The sequence below is a fragment of the Lytechinus pictus genome, chromosome 7 (assembly GCF_037042905.1).
Source record: "Lytechinus pictus isolate F3 Inbred chromosome 7, Lp3.0, whole genome shotgun sequence".
NCBI lineage: Eukaryota > Metazoa > Echinodermata > Echinoidea > Temnopleuroida > Toxopneustidae > Lytechinus > Lytechinus pictus.
This window is the reverse complement of record NC_087251.1, coordinates 43,570,481-43,591,765: the sequence shown is the minus strand read 5'-3', so window position 1 is coordinate 43,591,765 and position 21,285 is coordinate 43,570,481. Positions and strand designations below refer to the sequence as shown.

General features: G+C 37.0%; 1 protein-coding gene across 1 annotated transcript; it reads right to left on the bottom strand.

Moving 5' to 3' along the window:
* Window positions 1-1,075: 1,075 nt before the first annotated feature.
* On the bottom strand, window positions 1,076-19,705 carry LOC129265708 (N-acetylated-alpha-linked acidic dipeptidase 2-like). Its single transcript, XM_064102769.1, has 17 exons — window positions 19,037-19,705; window positions 17,962-18,118; window positions 17,478-17,606; window positions 16,381-16,509; window positions 15,894-16,083; window positions 14,974-15,064; window positions 10,477-10,566; window positions 9,638-9,723; window positions 9,340-9,459; window positions 8,894-8,976; window positions 7,601-7,732; window positions 7,049-7,131; window positions 6,290-6,383; window positions 5,354-5,606; window positions 4,479-4,560; window positions 3,604-3,696; window positions 1,076-2,336 (listed from the first exon to the last, which is right to left on the bottom strand). Exons 1-17 carry the CDS (start codon window positions 19,252-19,254, stop codon window positions 2,141-2,143), a joined length of 2,226 nt encoding a protein of 741 aa, XP_063958839.1. The 5' UTR covers window positions 19,255-19,705; the 3' UTR covers window positions 1,076-2,140.
* Between the last annotated feature and the right edge of the window lie 1,580 nt (window positions 19,706-21,285).

Here is a 21,285-nt window from a genome sequence, read left to right as displayed (position 1 = left end):
AAAACATTTCCTGCCCGTGCTTATGTTCGCATTAGTGGATTGGTGAGATATGTATGCTCTTCATGAATTCCTAAAATCAGTCCTTAAAATGTCCCTTTTTTCTGATCTGAATATCAAAAATTTTCAGCTTGCGATTCGCACTTGCATCATTTGGTTGGTGAATTACGCATGGTCTTTGTTAATTGCTACAAACAAGCCTTAATTGATTAGTAAAATGCGTATGATAACTATGATTACAATGACTGCAAAAAGTGCTTCATGTGTTTAGATGTAATTCTAAAAAATCAGTATGCGCTTGGCACTCGCATTAGATGACTATGGTGAGATTTGTGTACTCTTAATGGATTCCTAAAAAAAAGGAGTCCTTAAAATATCCCTGTTTGTGGTCAATGTATACAAAAATTTCAGCTCGCGCTTTGCGCTCGCATCATTTGGTTAATAAAATACGCATGGTCTTCGTGAATTCCTACAAACAAGCCTTAAAATGTCCACTTCAGATCTGAATTTCCTATATTTTTCAGCTCGCGCTTCGCGCTCGCAATATTTTATTAGTGTGATGCGTGTAAAAATCATGATTACAATGACTAAAAAGTGTTTCATCTGTTTAGATGTATATAATTGTAACAAAATCAGCAAGCGCTTGGCACTCGCATTAGATGACTATGGTGAGATATGTATGCTCTTAATGGATTCCTAAAGTGTAGTCCTCAAAATGTCCCTGTTTGGGGTCAATGTATACAAAAATTTCAGCTCGCGCTTCGCGCTCGCATTGTTTGTTTAGCGAGATAGATATGTATCATGATTACAGAAATTTGCTTATAATATCCCTTTTTAGGTCTGAATATAAAAAAATCAGCTCGCGCTTCGCGCTTGCATTATGCGATCAGTGAAATACATATCCGTTTAATGGCACTGTCCTTAAAATGTCTATATTAGGTCAGTTTATCTGGCAACTGGCTTCGCGCGCTTACTAAGTGACTAGAAAAAATTCTGGTGCCCCCCCAATGCCGTGACCCACGGTACGCCACTGGATATATGTGAACCTGATATAAAATCAATACATGTACAACATTAGTTCCAATTCAAATAGTACTTTAATGATTGAAATATTAATATCAAAATCAATCTATATCCCATCTGACAACATATTTATATGAAGGAGATCGTAAATACAAAGTACTCATTCTGAATTAGATGGGGTAAAAGTCTTTACATCTAATCTGTGCGCATGCTCGGCACAGGAGGGGGTGGGATCAAGTAATCAATCGCTCTCAAGCGGATACTTGGGTTTATAAGACGTGCATGTATTCTGATGAAATGACAAAGCTCAGTCTAAAGCGATGTAAGAAATTTCCCAGCATATGTTGTAAATTAGTCTGAATGATTACACTAGTCTCTAGATTATAATACGTTCTATATTATCTATAAATTCTTACATTATTCTAGTTTGCTTTAAACTTTAAAAGTATAATGCAAACTTTAAGAAAAAACAGCATTTTTGTAGATTAAATGAATTTAAGTTTTACTATCAACTCCGTATGGATATCAATGTAAATTTTTGAGTAGAATATATCAAGTTTACTAGTACAAATAAAATTTTATAGTTATATTTACAGCAACTTGTTAGGTTGTATCGAAAACTATGTATCCACATACATACTGAAACAATACACCATCATACATACCAATAAACATCTAAAATGACATAAGAAAATAATAATAGAAAGAAAGGTTAATTCCAAGAAGAAATAAGTGATACAAACAATATTTCTAATCTAACTAAAATGTTATAGCGATTAAACCACAGCCCAGAATAAATGATCAAGGTCACACGAGGTGGTATTTAAAATGGTAGTGAATAGTCCCAAACATGATGATCACTGTACAGATCTGAGATCATGAATTTACAATAATATGAATTTCCTCTCTATTTTCATCATTTGGGCTTTATATATTTCATTCATACGAAATTAAATTGAAAAGAATACAATTTTCTTCATCTGTAGACAGAGGTTTTTAATCAATTATGTAACAAGTGATGACTTTGAATAGTAGTCACAGAAGTAGTCTTATTTATAATCAGTGAGCAGTATCATAGGGTCAATGTAATTGACCTCTCTCTTGTGTGATGTCATTTCCGTTAAAGTTGTGTGACGTCATTGAGTGTACTGGCTGCTGATTGGATCGTGAATGTTAATATGGCGAGTTGCTTTTTCACATTGTCCCATCGAGCCTGTTGATCGGGGTCGTCTGCAATGAGATACAAAGAATCGACAACGGCAGGAAACTCCGTACCGGCATAGGAATCGACACTACTTGGTGCATAGATGATATGTCTGTTTTGTGATTGATAGTGGAAAATGAAAATAATAAGAAAATGGAAGAAGAAAAGCGAAAACAATAATAATGATAATAATTACAATAATTTTTAAAATGATACTGATGATGCAATAACACTGCAGTACTTATAATATGTATCTGGAGTATGTACTTTTTGAAGGCTTTGAAAGTGTTGGATAAAGTTCAAGACCTTTGTTATTCTGTTATACTAGTTTGCTTTTAAAGTAGATACGTGTGTTTTCTTTTTGTCTGTCCTGCATAGCAGAGCGAGACTTATAGGCGCCGCTTTTTCGGCGGTGGTGGCGACGTCGTCAACATTGAAATCTAAACCAAGGTTAAGTTTTGGAAATGTCATAACTTACAAAATGTATGGACCTAGTTCATGACACTTAGACATAAGGGTAATCAACTATTACTAAACATCCTGCCAGAGTTTCATGCCACATGACCAAGGTCAGAGGTCACTTAGGGTCAATGAACTTTGACCATGTTGGGGATATTTGTGGAATTGTCATAATAAGTTAATAACTTTGACATTTTATGAATCTAGTTCATGAAACTTTGACATAAGAGCAATCAATTATTCCTTAAAATCCTGTGCAAGTTTCAAGTCACATGACCAAGGTCAAAGGTCATTTAGGGTCAACGAACTTTGGTAATATTGGGGGTATTTGTGAATTTTTGTCATAACTTTAACAATTTATTGATCTAGTTCATGAAACTTCGACATAAGAGCAACGATGTATCCTGAATATCCTGTGCACGTTTCAGGTCACATGAATAAGGTCAAAGGTCATTTAAGGTCAATGTGCTATCGCCATGTTAGGGGTTATTTGTTGAATTGGCATCATAACATGAAATATAGACATAAGGATAATCAAGAAGGAATTATTGTTTTGCACACGTCTTAGGTCACATGATCATGGTTAAAGGCCATTGTGGGTCAATGGACAGTAGTTTATTATCATATGAATATTTTTTTGTGCGTGAATAATTATTCAAAAGCTGTTTTCAAAGTCAGCACTGCTGCTTTATCAAAACGCGTAATGCAGCCGAGACTGCCTTAGAGGCGTTTCACTTGTTTCTTCTCCTTTCTCTTCTCCCTATTACTCTCCTTCCTCTTCATTTTCTACCATACTCAATTTTAGTCATCATGGTCTTTCTCTGTTATTTTAAATACTTCTTCCTCTTTCTTCTCCGCGAATGAGGAGAAATAATAAAATAATTAATGTTTTTTTTTTTCAATGATATTCTATATCTTACCTTATCCATTTTCTGTCCGGTAGCCCGGCTGGATCAATAAAAGCCCGTTCAAGCTGCATCATCTGATCATTAACACGTCTTAATGAATTGGCACTTGATAAAGAAAATCAAAGATAGTCATCATATGAATACAGTGAAATCTGTAGGTAAAGGACCATCAAAGGGCGACAGGAATAGTGGTCTTTGTTAGCAAGTGGTCTTGGTGGGCAGATTCCTCTTTTATATGTTTCGATTGGAAATTCTGTTAAAGGGAATCCAAGATTTGGGTCTTTCTAGACAAGTGGTCCTTCTATACAGATGGCTGCTAAAGCAGGTTTGATTATCTATCAAATATGATAACGAAAACAAATTAAAAGGGGTGGCAACATCTACAAATTTGAATAGGTGTAGTATTACAGAGAAGACACTTATGTCTATTTACTTAAAAATATATATATGAATATTAAATTTTAATATAATTTTAATGTAGCCAGGAAGTCCTTGAATAGCTGTCTTAAGTAATGTGATTTTTTTTATACTTGATATTCAATTGTGAGAAATGTTATTCTTTCTTAATGTTATTTATTGGATGAAAGGATAGGATAGGAATCGTTAAAATTATCCAGGTATCAAAATAAAATTCACTTTATTCACATCCATTAAAAACGAACAAACATCAATAAAATGAGAAAAGAGAAAGGGTAAAAACATATCATGCAGTGGATGTAGCCACATTTTATCTAATAAATTGATTTTTTATCTTTTTTCAAACATGGCGTTGATGTACAATAATCAGGACCGTGATTTTAAACAGATTTATACTGTTATTTGAATTCTTGTTATCCTTAATTATTATGTGATGATCATGAAAAGTAATAAAAACATTATTTACTCACTCGTTCAAATCGATATCAGTAAGTTGCCTTTCAAAATTATGCGCAGATGCGGAGAAATTATTCAGAGCTGAATTCAAATCATCTGCAAAAAAAAAGAAAAAGAATACTGAGTATTAACCATTATTCAACATTAGCAACTTATTTAATTTCTTTTTATTCTTTATTTTATAGACAACTTCTTAAGGATGTTTTCATCTGAATAGGTACTCTCTGTCTCTCAATTCATAACGGCAAATAGTCAAATAATACTTATTCGTATTCAATTGAATTGACCATTTTGTGGATGAATTAAAATCTATAGAATCTTAACTGTAAATAGTCAGATATTCAGATATTCAAAATTTATTGTCATGCTCAAATAAAATAAAATTGCATTGGCATAAAAATCATATTCCGGCTGTTGGTATACAAAGAACAATGTATTATAATAAATAATTACAAAAATAATGGCATTAACAAGTAAGTTCAAGACTATTTAAGAACTTTTAATACGATTTACTAGTCTTTTGGGAAATACCATGAAACAATTAAAATTTTCATAAGTCTGACCCCATTTCTTCCATCTATGCTTCATTTGAAAAATTTCACGAATTTTTGAGCATTTGCTTTTTTTTCATATGAACCCCAAAAAAAATCAATTTAGAAAACTCCAAGATGAATCTTAGGTCCTCGTGAATCTTAGGACGTAATGTTCTTATTTTATGATCTTCTTTTGTTTGTGCACAATTTTTGTAAGTTAAAAGTTATATTCATATCTAGAATAAAGTTAAGAATATTGGATGCTGCAATGTCAGAATCTCAATGCAATATCAAAATAAAGAAACATCATCAAAAAGTAATGTTTCATAGTGCAGCTGAAATAGAAAACATTGTACCCAAAACGACGCCATTTTGGCTCAAAAGTGTTCCAAAGTTCCTTTCGAAGCCGAGGGAGGCCAGACGAAGATTGGCGGCATAATCCACAATCCCGAGCGGAAGAATAACGGAATCTGCGAGATCTCGCGAGAGTTCAATATAAACTCTCGCAACAGTCTGATGGCGCCAAAAGTTCCAATCCAAGAAGTTCTTCACGTAGTAAAAGTTTTCATACACAGAATGATACACGGGATAAGATGATAGTCCTAGTCTCTGAAACGAGAAGAAAAGAATATCTCAATACTCTTTTTGTAACGTAATCTAATAATTAAAAAACTGATAAATGGCATAATTCATGACGTGAGAAAGTACGACCAATTCACTCCTCAGTAATGTTAGTAGGGGGAAATATACAATTTATGATTATAAGTCACGGACTGCAGGGATAAAAAAAACCTTCAAACAGTTTCTTTTTCACTCGAGTCTATCCTTAAATCTATTAATGGCATTTCAAGAACTTCGGTATTGAAATTCTTTTTAATACTTTTGAATATGATATATTTTAAAAACTGTTTTACACATTAGTGAAAATTATCAATGCATAAAGGAGTTCTTTTATCATTAAGACAATGGTAACATAGAAGAGTCTAAAAATAATAACAGTAATTGTAACCGACCGACCATATTTCCTTTCACATGTTCTACTAGGTTACCAGGGAGATGGGAATTATCCCTGATATTACAACTCGTTCTTTTCTCCCTAGAACTAACTATGTTCAAACATAAGTATTGAGTGAGTCTTAAATGCCTTTAATTCCTTAATATTTTGTGAAAAAAGGTTTATTTTATGCAGGTCTCATCATTATAAGATGGAATGAATAAAGGAAGGCATTTTCAATTGAAGGTCTTTCTATTCAAAATTTGAAGTAAATGAACTATCAAATGAAAGGTCTTACTATGAAGTCGTAGACATACAGAAGATCAGTTGATGGGACTCCGATCCTGTGCATGAACGGGGCGTAATCACTTCCCGATCCGATCACTGCTGTGCTGTAGAGGTATCAATTTTTACCCCAAATAAAGAGGATCATGAGAAAAAAATGTTAAAAATAACAGAATTGGCAGTTAATGGCCTGATGCCTAAAAGAAAAACCCTGGCATTTTTTGCCAGAGTTTTCGATGTGTTAAGTTTCAATGGCATGATTTTGTTTGCCAGACTTTTGGTTTTATTTGCCAGATGTTTTTTTTTTTAATGGCAAAAGTTTGATGCAACAGGCCCAAAGAGTCTGAAAGGGCAGAATACACCTACCACCACAAAAGCACACACGCCACATTTTACATCGCTAAATAAAGTAATATCTCTCCTTTGGACAGGGTTCGAGGTTAGTCTGCAGGCACAGACCCTGATTGAAACTTTGATCAACCAGTGGGTCTCCGCGTAAAGACTAACACATATAAGACTGGAGCGAGAGGGCATTTAGTTTACAGGCATTTTATGCTGCATATTCAGACCCTTAAGTCGAGTGAAGGGTTTGCACATCAGACTAGTGCGAGGTGGAGACAGTGGTATCCGTTTGCATGTTTTTTTTTTAATCATACAATTGTGTTTTTTAGGCCTATTCTTAGGAAAGGCATTATCATAAGCAAGATTAGAGGTGCTTTTCAATCTCTCGTGTCTTCCAAGTGCAAAAAGGGTAATTCAGATGAATATTTACAAAGGTTTTCCGGTCCTAGGATCGGGAACGCGTTCCAACCAGACATCATAGGCTGACCGCTCTTGAGTCTCACCATCAGGGACCTAGAGAGAGAGAGAGAGAGAGAGAGAGAGAGAGAGAAAGAAAGACAGAGAGAGTGTATGGGATAGATAGAGAGGGAGTAGATAGATAGGGAGGAGATTTGTTACGAAATTTCATTGATTTGTCTGTATTATCGATTATATTGAATATGTATTGTTACTTTGATTATATTTTGAAAAAAAATGTTGAACGGAAATAAAATCTCAATCTAAATCTAAATCTAAAGATGGGATGAAGTGGATGAGGGGGCCGGGGGAGAGATCAGGGCATTTGAAACCAATGAAGGAGGCTTGGGCGTATTGATATGAAGTCAGTGACAACGAAAAACCTTGTTGGTATTGTAATTTCAAGTTTACATTATACAGCCCACATCTAATCAGACATCAAACTTTTTTTTTCGGAAGTCAACGTTTTTTCAATAAAATTACGCAAAACCACTTTTGTTTTCTATGGGTGAAATGCAGGACTTACCCGTTTGGCTGCGTCCCAAACAGCTTGCTGCAAAAGAGGCGTTGCCCTTGCCCCAAATGTGTAGTTTCCGACCACAGCACTGTCTATGTTGATATAAGCCACAGCTCTCTCGCCAAGTATTTTTTGGTATTCCTGAATGTCAATGTGAAACACAGATATCATAATCATGAGACCAGAAGCATAATGAGCCAAAACCTTTGATGGGGGTATGGCATGGCGTATCGGGCAAAATTTTATTTAAAATCTGCAAAGCGAAGCGAACGAGCAAAAAGAAAATTAATTGAAAAAAAAAAATTGTGATAGATTTAACATGTTTTCCAGAAAATAATATATTTCATCCCTTTCCATTCTTTTTCTTTTCCTTTCTCCTTTTTTTCTAGTTCGCGAAAAATTCAAAGGGGGTTCATTAAAGGGCATAGTCCATGTAGACAAAATAACCAAAATAGAGGAAAGGGAGAATATGACTAGCTCGGGCCTTTCTTGAGAATCTTATATTGCTAAACTGTATACCTGCGCGTGATGTATGCAGCGCAGTGATGCGGGTACGTACGAGCATGGAGGCGCAGACCATTATCATGATTATGGTACGCACGATGAGTTTGCGACCAGGTTGGCGACCCAATGCACTGCCAGCTCCCTTGCTCCAGCAAACAATACTACTCGACTATTGCTCCGGTGTCAAGTGTCGGTGTGCTATAGCTGATTCCTCTGAATGTCATGTTACGCGCATCCATCCAATCACCTGTCAATGATCTATGTATGTGTTGCATATAGAAAGATTGAAATAGAATCATATCATGATGAACAAATTAAGATGTTTTAAAGCTCAAGATAGGTAATGAAATCTAGTAATCATGGGGAGCGTCGTGATATAGTGGTTAAGACTCTCGTCTTTCAATCTGAAGGACGTGGGTTCGATTCCAAGCCAAGGCGTGTTTTCCTTCAGCAAGAAATTTACCCACATTGTGCTGCACTCAACCCAGGTGAGGTAAATGGGTACCGGCAGGAAGTATTTCCTCAAAAAGCTGTGCGCACCGGAATCAGTAGACTAGCTTAGCCGGGGTAATATAGGAACTCCTCGAGCACCTAGCAAGGTGGATACGTCCGCTATACAAATCATGTAATATTTTATTTATTATTTTATGAAATGACTTGTCGGACGTTATATCCGACAGTTACCATAGAAACAGCGCTTTTCTGCCAATCAAAATGAGGGAGAGTTGTCAGATCTGACAATATTTCAGACGACCAAAATAATGTTGACGAAACACTCCCCAGGTTTTTAACCCATACCTCTACGAACTCGGTAGATCCTATCAGACCATACTCCTCAGCTCCCCAACTACAAAACATCACAGATCTTCGTGGCCGCCAACCTGAACAAACCAAAATTAAAAGTCAAAAGAAGAGGAAAGACATAACATATTTTCTTGTATCACTCACAATATTGCACTTGGAATCTGGAACGACCAAGATCCAAAAAAAATAAAAATAACGAGATGAGTAATAGAAAGGAATTGGGTAAAAATGCTTACATTTTCTCTAAATATTTTTCAAAATCTAACACAAAATCCCTCGCTCTCGACGTTTTAGCAATTTTGCCTCATACCTCACGTTTCGCCTCATTCCATCTGATAGTTAAGAGTGTACTGTAACGTTTTGTTTCCATGACAAATTAATTTCTATTTTGTATTCAATAACTTATGACTTGGGATGTTATGAATCACTATTATACCTACCTCGACTTAGCATCTGGTAGTAGACCCTTGTTGTCTCCATGAGAATGGCTGTACCACTGGATGGATCGACTGCACCGTAAACCCAAGCATCACGGTGGTTGCCAAGCAACACGTATCGATCTGAATAATGAAAATCCGAAAGAATAAAATAATATCGGGTAAAATTGAAAACATATTCAATTACCGCGCTTGTTACGATCAAATAACGTTCAAATATCTATATAATCTAAGAAGTATTCAGTTTTGAAATTAAATCTGAAATATCACATACAACTATAATAATTTGAATATCAGTTACCTGGTTCAACTGATCCGTTGATGACACCAATTACGTTGTAGATGGTTCGAAACTCTCTTGAAGTATGTATGCTCATTTTCACCTTTCTGTATTTCAATTAAATACGATTGAAGTGTACAAAAAGTTTATTTAGATCTCATAATAGTCATTTTCTTCTGCCATCAAAAGTAAGAATGGGGAGATTGACTGTGAGTGAATGTGACGAAAAGAATTTCCAGCGGTGTTACTTTTGTTGGTTAATACTCAGATGCCGACATTTTGATGAGTTTCATCTTATCTCTTTATCCACTATTCGATTCCTTCACCTCTTGTTAATTTGTGATATGTAATCAATATCATAATTCATCTTCCAACTGATTAAAATAATCACCGCAAATATAAAATAACAGAACCGTCCCGTGCGTTGTCTTGTACACAATCTGCTATCGCCATTATGGCGTACTGGAATGACCCCTCTTCAAGCTTTCTGAAGCAATGTGGTTTCAAAGTTTTCTCTTGCTGTAATAACTTTACCTTCATTCATCGGCAATTAATTCAATTAGTTTTTAGTTTATTGTTTGAACCTATTTATTTTGTGCTGTTTCAATTTGAATTGTTTTATCATGAGGTGAAATCGACATCAATCAATGTGGAGGTGCCGTGGCCGAGTGGTCTAATAAGGCGCCTGGCTATACATAAAAAGTCCGGGGTTCGATCCCCGGCCGCGCACCTGTGAGCAAGGCATTTGATATGCAATGCTCTTTTATCCTGCTTTCAAATAAATTGAAATGCTATAGGCATTATCGGTAACTTGGTGGGCACTTGTTAAAAAAATAATATCTGTGCAAATACTTTCTCACCTGTTGGGATTAGTGAAACCTGGTCCGAATCTGTATGTGATGTTGAGACCTCCCTTCCAAGCATCAGGAACCTCGTCACCTGCAAGTTCACTATATTCACAGAATATTAAAACAAGTAAAATGGAAACTAAATCTCAATCAAACAAAGTGAAGGTGTCACAAGCAATTCTTTTTATTTTTGCACTAAAGCCAAATTCTAAAATTTGTTTATTTAACATAAAAAATGTTAACCGGAAAAAATTGATTAATGGTGTAATTTTGAAAGTCGTGTTTAAATGAAGAAAATAATCTAAATTTAAAAGGTATTGATAAATTACTCATTTTTGGCCTTGTGATGGCAGTATTATTGATTGAGTTGTATAAAAAAATCTATGTATTTAATTACTTTAAATAGGAAGGGCTATAATGTATTCAGCTCTTGCAGGTTCTTTTGTTGTAGGTTCCAGGTTCTAGTAACAGGTGGAATAAACACTTAGCATTCCAAGACCCGCCCAAGGTCCATTGATTGTACAGTGCACCTAATTGCTGTGCACAGAGAGTAGGATCACTTTCATTTTTGTTACTCTTTGAGAGAGGTTGTGTTCTGAGGAGCAAGGAAGATATGACTCTCAGTTTCAATTGATTTTGGAGTTTTTCCTACCCACAATGGTGGGTCCTTTGGTCAGGGAGCTGTTACCCATGGACAGTCATTTTATTCTGGGGCTACATCCTTACAAGCCTTCAGTTTTCGTCAGCCCTGAAAAAAGATGTCATATCCTGAGTATTCAACCCTGAGTTCTGCTTAGTTTCTTCTCGACGTCATGCGACAGGTCGAAAGCGCCTAGACTTCGGTGACGCCATTCTTCGACAGACTTCGTGGATCTCCGATAACCCTCGACATACGTCATTCTACGTCATCGGTATTCAAGGTCATCGGATAACCGCTACTTCAGTCAACTTGTCACCATTTTTTCATCGACATCTTATGGACTGCATCCATGATTGATCAGGGAAGTTCTTTAATTTAATAAAACCGTAATATTGTCCGGACAAATTATTATTTTTCCCATCCATTACTAATATTTTTTTTATTCCAAATCTGAAATTCTAAATTGATAAAATCAAACTTAATTTTTTTAAAAGATCTTTTGAAAGTCAATATCATTTATATGTGAACTTATGTTATATTCATTGTTGAAATTTCCATGGAAATGAATCGCATTTGGAGCGAAATGATATAGTTGTAATAAACAACTTCAAACCGGAATGATTATTGTGCAGTGCAGTTACTTATGTGTACTTTGACTACATCATAGCTCTCTTCACTTTAAAAAAGGATGCTTGGGGTATGTGAGGTTGTTTATGTGATTTGGGGTGATTGGTGACAAAATCTTTAGGTAAGCAAAAACCCAGGTTTGATCCTGACAGAGGGAAATCCTGACTGTTCTTTTAACTATAGTGTCAAGTCTGTGTTTAATTCAAGAGCATACTTTTGATACACTAAAAACATAATTATTTGAATTATGTAAACTAAATATCAATTAAGAAGGTGGGACTGGTATGATAACAAAATTTGAATAAAGTATTGAGGAATATTTTCGGAAAACTCCTCTTCCCTGCCAACAAGAGAAATCTTTGCGCGGACTATCATCTAGACTTACATTTGCCTGTGCGATTCTTTTCCACCAGGTAAAAAAAAAACCCAGTGGATGGTGGTTTAAATCAAACGCGATTATCAAGACACTTTGTGGTTCATAGTGGCGATTGGATGATGTGGCATTATCTCGGAGACGAGACAATTCATTTCATTTCACTAAAGTAAAAAGTTAACACAACACTTTAATTACAATAAAAAACTACCGTAAAGAGAACCCCGAGAAAAGCCTGCTGGATGGCGTCGTAGATAGTTTGCAAGGATTTCCTCTTCGACTTGGAAAACACCGTCACTCTATGGTCTAAAGAAACTATAGTCATGATAGATTTCAATCTCTGATTTTCTGTCAATGTATATTCTCTCTATTTCTAAAACCACTAATATCAATGAGAAGAACCCCACTTTTGAAATATAATGGTGATGGGCTGGTTCTTTACCAGAGTGAGGAGATAAGCTCCCTCTACCTCCCTTGCTGTCTATCTTCTCACCCTGGCCTCTTTTCCTACTTTTTCTCCTTCGATTAGCTCCTTGCCAGCAAAAGTTTTTGCCATGTACCCGATGCAAAGGTAGGATTTGTAAAGGCGCAAGCCCCTGGAATGGTCAAAACACAATTGTTGACGCAGGGTACATGCACAAAGCTTCTTAATATCGATAGGGAAGGCGAATCCCCGTGCTGCAGTACGGGTGCAGGCCTGGAGTTCTGACTTTCGTTTTCTTCTATATTCCCAAACAAGGTAGATTTTGGTGAGACCTAAGCGAGAATCCTATGGTCATTTTCATTGCCACGGTTCACTGTGCGATTTTGGATTGTCCCCTGTCTTGAGGATTGAGGTTTGATTCCACATTATGACCTTCAATTTAAACAGATTCAACGCAGCTAGGCGGGAACAATCCCATTAGCGATTGATGGATAAAGTGGTGGAACGATCGAGGTAGTGGTGTCGTACCCTCGAATCTGCACGTAGACGACTCAGAGGTATGGGTCCCTCGTTGATGACCCTTGGCAACAGCCACATTCGGCAGCACCGCAAATGGCAAGCAATCATCTCCAGGAATGGAGAAGTGTTTTCTACATATGAAGAAGGAACAAGAAAAGGTGATTACCAAAAGCTTGTCTCGCCATCACCTAGTTGGCTAACCGTGGCCTATGGGCATCTCACAAACCGGCAAGAAATAAGAAAGGGAAAGGAAAATAACAGCAGCACTGAAGAAAGCGTGTTGGAATGTACGTACATGGCGGGGTTCAGACAAAAGCATCTGCTCACAAAGACGTATAGTGCTCTTGTATATGTGGCAAGAGAACTTACCAGACTTGACATTGACTTAGCGTCAACAGTGAAGCTGTTACAGAGCAAGGTTCTCAAACAGAGCAAGGCGCAAGAGTGGTCTGGAAAAGGGAAGGATGACCACAGGGTCTCCGGTGTGAGATCCATGATAAGGAACTCTATGACCCGCATACCCCAAAATCTTCAAGTTCGGCATTCTGCCGTACAATTCCCTTCCCTTGCCACGGCGAAACAACCGGTATGCCATACTTATCATGCCCCTAGTTTAATGGCAGATGTTGCCACAGCTTCGAAACCTTATTGGCAACATCGAGGAGGTCACCATAGATGATTCTAATTCAAGAGAAGGTTAAGACTTTTGTCTGATCAGGGGTCCTGGACATGGATCGGCAAATGTAAGACTACTTCTTGAACACTGCTCAGAAGTAGCGTTGGACATCACCAAACACTCTCTCCAAGCAGAAGGCATGCTTCCAGACGATTAGGCCTAACATGCCTAAGAACTAGCAACACTTCAAACATTGGCATCTGATCTTAATTTGGACGCAGTATACCCACGTGTCATGTCCAATGCAGACTGCTAAACTGATAACCGACCTGCGAAGGCATAACTCAAACTTCATTCAAGTCAGCACCTAGAGAGAAAGGTCCATAAATGAACTGGGTGTATCTACGCCATGGTCTTGAGGGAGTTCCACAGTAAATTGGAAGCAAGATCACGATGAGCTGTCGAATGAGGACCAATATTCAGAGGCCTAACGGCAACAGTTCAACTCTACTCATCAAGAGTGTCTGCCTGAGCAGCTGGCCACTCGACATGCTGGAGTTGGACAAAATATTGATTGGTTTGTAAAGTTCTAAACTCTTCAAGATGAACCAGCAATCAATCAGAACTAATGATATTGATGCCCTTTTCTAGTAGAGGCAAGTAAAACTCCTAGAGCGCTTTGTTCAGCGATGTCTCTCATCGCAAGACGAACAACGAAGTCCTCAAGCTTGAAGCATGGATGTAGAAAGCTTGAAGGTATATATGCTACTCTAGACTACTCGAGGCTGTCTTTGTGGAAAGTTGTATTATTCCTAAATGGACATCAAGGATCAGCTAATTGATGCTGGTGTCTTCGAAGAAGAATCGGTACAAATAATTGGCACCAAAGATAGCTGAAGGGAGGCGTGGACGCAAGGCACCATGCATGAGCTTCGAGAAAAATAAGAATATTATCTCAGTAGGAATATCGTATAGAAAGAGGAAAACTCCAGATACCCCCCCCCCCTCTCTCTCTCTCTCTCTCTCTCTCGTCCGAGGCTTTCCTTGCCAAAATTGCGTGAGAGTCTGTCGCTGGTTTTCAGTCATCTTAAAATAACCAATTCATATCGACTCATCTTTGGACCCAAGGAATCTTCATTCTCAGAGCAATGATCTGTTTTCAATTTAAATGTGACTTTACATGTTACATCATTGTAAACATGTGCAATTCGTTGTATTCTGTTATATATCTCTAATAAACCATGCTCTTCTTAAATTCAATTACCTGAAAAGGGGACCTTTTTTTATAATAAAAAAGCGTTCCTACCCACCTCAACAACTGTTGTGCATCACCATATGAGATCGGATGAACCGGGATTGTGGGTAATGAGGGATCCGATTCGTTTAACCGGTACATAAATGCTGATGATTAAAGATATGAACACAATACAAAGTTATAAGAGTTTTATGAATAATGAAATCGTATCGAAGTATATGTTTTTAGATTCCAATCTTGAATGCGATATATTATACCAACGTCTCATTAGAGAGGTCAACAGGGTCTCGCGATTTCTATTGAAAGGATAGGTATAGTTGACCCGATCCTGAGGACACGGGGAGGTTGTAGGACCGGGATTCAGATTTTGACGATTAATCAAAATTTTGAGAAGGAAGAGACATCTTGTTTTTTTAATGCACCATTTCTTTCATCTATCATTTATGGTTTGGAAAAAAAAGTGATTCTGCTATAGAGATGAGTCGCGAATGAAGAACTTCTATAATGAGTGAATGAACAATCTAATAAGGTTACAAGTCAGTAATTACGTTTCGAGGATAGAGGTTAAAGGAAGAGTAAAGAGAGCCCGATGGTATCAGAGATAGGTTACCTACGGCCGTATAATTAAACATGTATTGGTTATGGACTAGGTGAATTGGCACAACATGAAAGGTGAAGGCACACAGAACATTTAAGAAAATGAATTGGCGAATTCTCACGTTTAGACGGATATCCTGGAGTGACCGGATCCCCACTTGAACTTCCAACAAATACAGTCCCTCTTTGCACACCGCTATCCGGTAGCCACCAATCATTCGGATAGACCACCTCGGTGCCTTCATGTGCATGGTTACTCGGATCCGAATACATGATAACTCCAATAGCACCTGCTATTTGGGCGTTTACAACCTAACCGAAGTGATTGCGAAATATTGAAAACTGAGTTATAATATTCTGAATACCATGAATACTCACGTTTAGCCGGATACCCGGGAGTAACCGGATCTCCTTTTCCACTTCCAACAAACACGTTTCCCCTTTGCACACCGCTATCCGGTAGCCACCAATCATTCGGATAGACCGCCTCGGTACCATCATGTGCATGGTTGACCGGATCCGAATACATAATGACTCCTGCAGCACCTGCTTTTTGTGCGTTATAAACCTAACTCAAAAGATTGAGAAATACAGAAAAGGGAGAATGAATGAAGTGTTAATCAAGAGGTTGCTTTGTAATTATTTCCTCCGATCATCGAGTTGCAAGTTCCTTTTCAACTTGATGAAAAACTATTTTAAATATTAATGCATTCCTGTTTTATAATGTATTATGCTGTAAGAAAACACTTACAGCTATGTGAATCTGTCAGGTTTATCGACATTATAATCTATCTGCTGTTACATATCTGCTCTAGATGAGACAAGAATAATCAAGATAACATTAGACATCTACAAAATACATTACCTTTTGTCCACGGAAGTTGTTTCCATATTTGACGATGACGATTGCCCCGTTGATATCGATATCAGGTCGATTCTTGGCAAGCCAGTCGAAATCATCAGCAGTGCCATAGTTGGCGTAGACCAGAGGACCCTATAAGAAGTGTGTTAAGAAAGTTGGTTGGTGGACAAATATCATAAAACGAAGCACTCTTTGCTGCAGGTGTTATACTGTATAGGGAGTCGTAAATATAGACGAATTAATCATTATCAATATATTCGTCAACGAGAGTGACGAATTTACGTCGGTCTTTGTGTAAACAAAAAGGAAGAAAGAAAAAATGTCTTCCCCAACGCCGCTCTTTTTTATTACGGCAATCATGGCAAAAATGTATGCTAGTCTTTGGAAATGTTTTTTTTTAATTGAACATTATCATGATTATATTGAGCGGGACTTTGGTTTCCTGTACATGAGTGATTGTACATATATGCAAGTCTTTTTTAACATGCATTGTGAAAACTCTGGTGTTGATTTAACACTAGCCCGGAATATATATTTTTCATGTCCACACCAGAGAAGTGTTAAACAACACCAGTTTCCTTTTGGTCTAACACCAGATAGGTGTTTATACAACACCAATTAGTATCAAAACAGCATCGGTTTGATTCCAAACTGTTGTTGTTTTAAAACTTCTCTGGTGTGGACATATATATACACTGTTAAAAAAACCCTGATTTTACAGAAAAAAAGGGAAGATTTTGCAAAAAGCAATAACAGAATCATTCTGTAAATTCATAAAACAGGAACATAATTGGTAAATTATAAAACATAAATTTTTCTGTTTTCTGTTAAAGGGTATTTAACAGAACAGGTCTGTTTAAAAAGGGGAAAAGGGTGATTTATTTAAGGAAATTTGTAAGATTCCATACACCAAATACCAATTTTCCTGTAAGATTACGCAATCTGGTAAGATACCAGGTATTCTCGAAACTCTGTCGCAGGAACTTCTTTTATTTTAAGGATAAATTTTCTAACAGTGTAGATTCCGGGCTTGTGTTTAATCAACACCGGAGTTTTTGCATTGTGCGTCCAATTAGTTTGGTAAACTATATGGAACATACCTCTGGTTCTCCCTGTGCTGAGTATGCATTGAACGGTGGTACAGCATCTGTATCATTATCCTCAGGTCGGAGAACAGCCTCGGTCAGAGCACTGGTGAAGACAGGTACTCCATTGTCTGTTATCATCACCTTAGGGATTTAAAATTGAAATGACAACAGTATGGATTATGATATCTCGATGGTGGCTTTTTTATTCCAAAAATACAGCAGCGAAATTCGCGCGATCAATAGAAAAGTGCGAGACGAGGGGTGACTATTTATAGAGATATTACTTAATGTCAGAAAAGAGCGATATGATACGAAAGAAAGACATTAATTCATGCATATACGCCCAAGACTAAAGAACTTCCTGATTGCGGATGTAGACTTATTGTAGAGGGTAAATGAATATAATGAAGATTTTTTTCGCTTGTGTTATTTTAATAAGCAATTATCAACTCATAATTGCAAGAAATAAACGATAAAATACTTATTGCACTCTTACCTTGTTCGGATTTTCCGGATCCGGATAAGCTAAGAGTACATCGTAGGATAGTAACCGAACCGAATCGAATCCGTACTCGGTCCAGAGATCGACAAGCATCTCAGCATTCTCCTTTTCAGCTGGTGTTCCCGCCATATGAGGTCGTCTGCTTAATTGTCTATATTAAGAGAGGACCAAAGGAGTGTTGGATACTTTCTCAACGAATCCCTCTGTTTAGAGGTTTGGTTTGATGGCTTACTTACATTAAACAGTTGTCCTAAAACGAATCAAAAGTTTCCATGTTACCAAAAGAGTCCCAGAATGCAACAGTTTAACAATTTTATTCCAAACATTCCATTATATACCAATTCAACCACTATGCCTATACGCCTATTCCTTTAACAAAGAAACAAAACATACCAAATTCATTTACCTAGCTGAAATAAAAACCGTGCTTAATTCTTGCTGTGCGCTGTGAAGTAAAAGTCTTTAATAATCATCAGGTATAGCTGTAAAAGAGGAGTATCCAAATATGAATATCTGTCATATAATTTTAGTTTTATTCACTTCATTCTTGAAAAAGTCTCGCTCCTATTTATATTAGCCATAATATCACACTGACATATTGTAATTAAATAGGCCTATCATAAAAATGAAAATGGCCAATCAGACCCTCTGAGTGAGGTATGAAATAATAAAACGTCGCTACATCTAATTTCACTCAACCTGCATGACACTTTAATCCAACAGAAGTGGCAATTGTATATTCAAGCAGGTAAAGGTGTTTCATAAAGCTGTTTGTAAGTTACGACGACTTTACGAACTAGAGTAACCCTTCCTTGAACAAAAAAAACCCCAACTAAATCAACACCTCCGCAAATCTGGTTTAGGCCTATATCATTTACCACAAGACAGGATCCCGAGCCTCGTAAAGTAGCTCGTAACTTACGAACAGTTTCATGAAACACCCTTCTGGTATATAACCTTTGTTCCTATATATTATGTTTGACTGTGGAAAATTAATGGTACATTTGAAAATTCTACCTTGCCATGACGACAAATATCTCATTACAGTAAGATTGAAGTTTTAATCTACCTAACATTCTCCTCTATGTTTTCTGCCGAACACTCCGCGATCATCAGCTCGCTAATGGTCTCATTTTCGGTCGGTGTGGTGGTCGGTTGCGACGACGACGGCGAGGTAGAGCACGAACCGTCGGGGATGCCGAAATGTCCGATAAGAATTCCAAACACGAACGAACCGATACCCACGAACACGGCGACAAATATCAACACTCTTGTCTGAGACTGCATGATGACTACTCTAGACGGGGTGTATGATAGGCCTAACCTCTGCTACACCAGTACATAACCCCGATAGCTCAGCAAAGTTTGATTGAATACTCTTTAATCTGTACAGGGGTTTTAGTAAGTTATAGTCCTAGTGCGTAGATGTGAATAAACCACCAAAAGTTGTGTTCCGTTTTCCACCGCAATGCAATACCAGATTGGCCTATATTTTTGAGAGTCAAGGTTGGAATGCCCTACCTGTTCCACAACAACAACTATTCACAATTATACGTGCCACTGGTTACAAAACTACGTCAAGGTATTTCTTGCGGTTAAAAAGTAATCAATAATATACATTCTCAAGAGTTCAATTTTCTATGCACTCTGCACTATATCCCAATTGATATGAAATGTGAATTATGAATCCCAATGGATTCCGCGCTATTGCTGACCCAGAGAATACTCCTCCTGTAACATATAAATGGGCGTCACGAACACCAATATTCAGTTCTGTATGATTCATTCAACAAGTTCAGAGAATAAAGAGCACAAAAGAATCTATTTACCAAGATTACATTATGTTTACATTTCAACGCAGAATACATAAATTTTTTGGCAATTTGGTATTTGTTTGCACGATATGATCATAACTTGAAGTAATTTCACGAGTTGAGCACGGTTGGTTGAGCCGCGTCGGGCCACTGGGCGTCTACGTTGAATGCATGTCGCAAATAGGATATTCATTTTCAAATATACAATAACTGTGCACAATTGAGGACAAATCTGTGATATAGATATAATATCTGTGAGGTGGTGGTAGTAAAGTTTTGAAGTAAAATCAAGGGAAAGAGAAAAAGAATTAAAAGTAGAGGTGGTGATAGTAGTAGATGAAGTAAGTGTAGTAATATTCTTACTACTAGTAGTAGTACTACTACTACTATAGTAGTATTATTATTACTACTACTACTACTACTACTACTACTACTACTACTACTACCACTACTACTACTACTACTACAACAGCAACAACAACATCACCTACTACTACTACTACTACTACTGCTACTATAATACTGCTGCTGCTACTACTACTACTGCTGCTGCTGGTACTGCTATTACTACTACTACTACTACTACCAATACTACTACTACTACTACTACTACTACTACTACTACTGCTACTACTACTACTGCTGCTGCTGGTACTGCTATTACTACTACTACTACGCATCAACAAATTAATCCCCCCCCCCCATTTCTATGAACATCCTGTCATAAATTGGGAAGCAGATGTGATCAAAGGAGATCAAAGGTGTGGGCGGGGAGCAAGACTCTACCAGACTGTTGACAATAACAAAAGAACCAAATAACAAATCGATGAGCACGACCAGTTTTGCTGGTGTTCGCTTTTTGCACGTCTACTTTGTATGATCTTGGTCATACTAGTATTCATTTTCACGTACCTTTCATTCCCTTTATTAGGGTTTTATCAACCATGTCAACGAATTGACGATCCCAATATTGACCGCACGTTTGTTTTAACATAATGAGAATTCGCAAATGCCCTTGATATTCATTATTCTGTTTTATTTTAAGTTTGTCATTAATGTTTGTTAACATTCACTCTGTTAATAACTTGTCAATTTTGATTTACAAAAAAAAATCAAGTCTGCTTATTAATGTCTTTTATCTATTTTAATTCTTTTTTGTTGTTGATATGCCTTTCTTTCTTCTTTCCTAATTCCACCCTGTGCACCCCGTTAAAACTCAAGGAAGAATGTTTCAAATGTTTTCTAGTTCTTACACTGTTCATAAGGAGATGGGATTAGGTGTATAGTTCACGCTGAAGGGAGAGGAATGGGTACGTATGGAGAAAAAAAAACTCATCCCAAAAGATAGAGAATTGATTTTCATGACATAAATCTCAATTGTTTCCTATTTTTTTTTAATACAAGTTTGTATGATACATGTATGTCTCCCACGTAATGCGTAAGGAAAAAAAGTTTACCTAATGCATCAAATTAGATTAATTGATTAGATTCATTGCGGTAAATG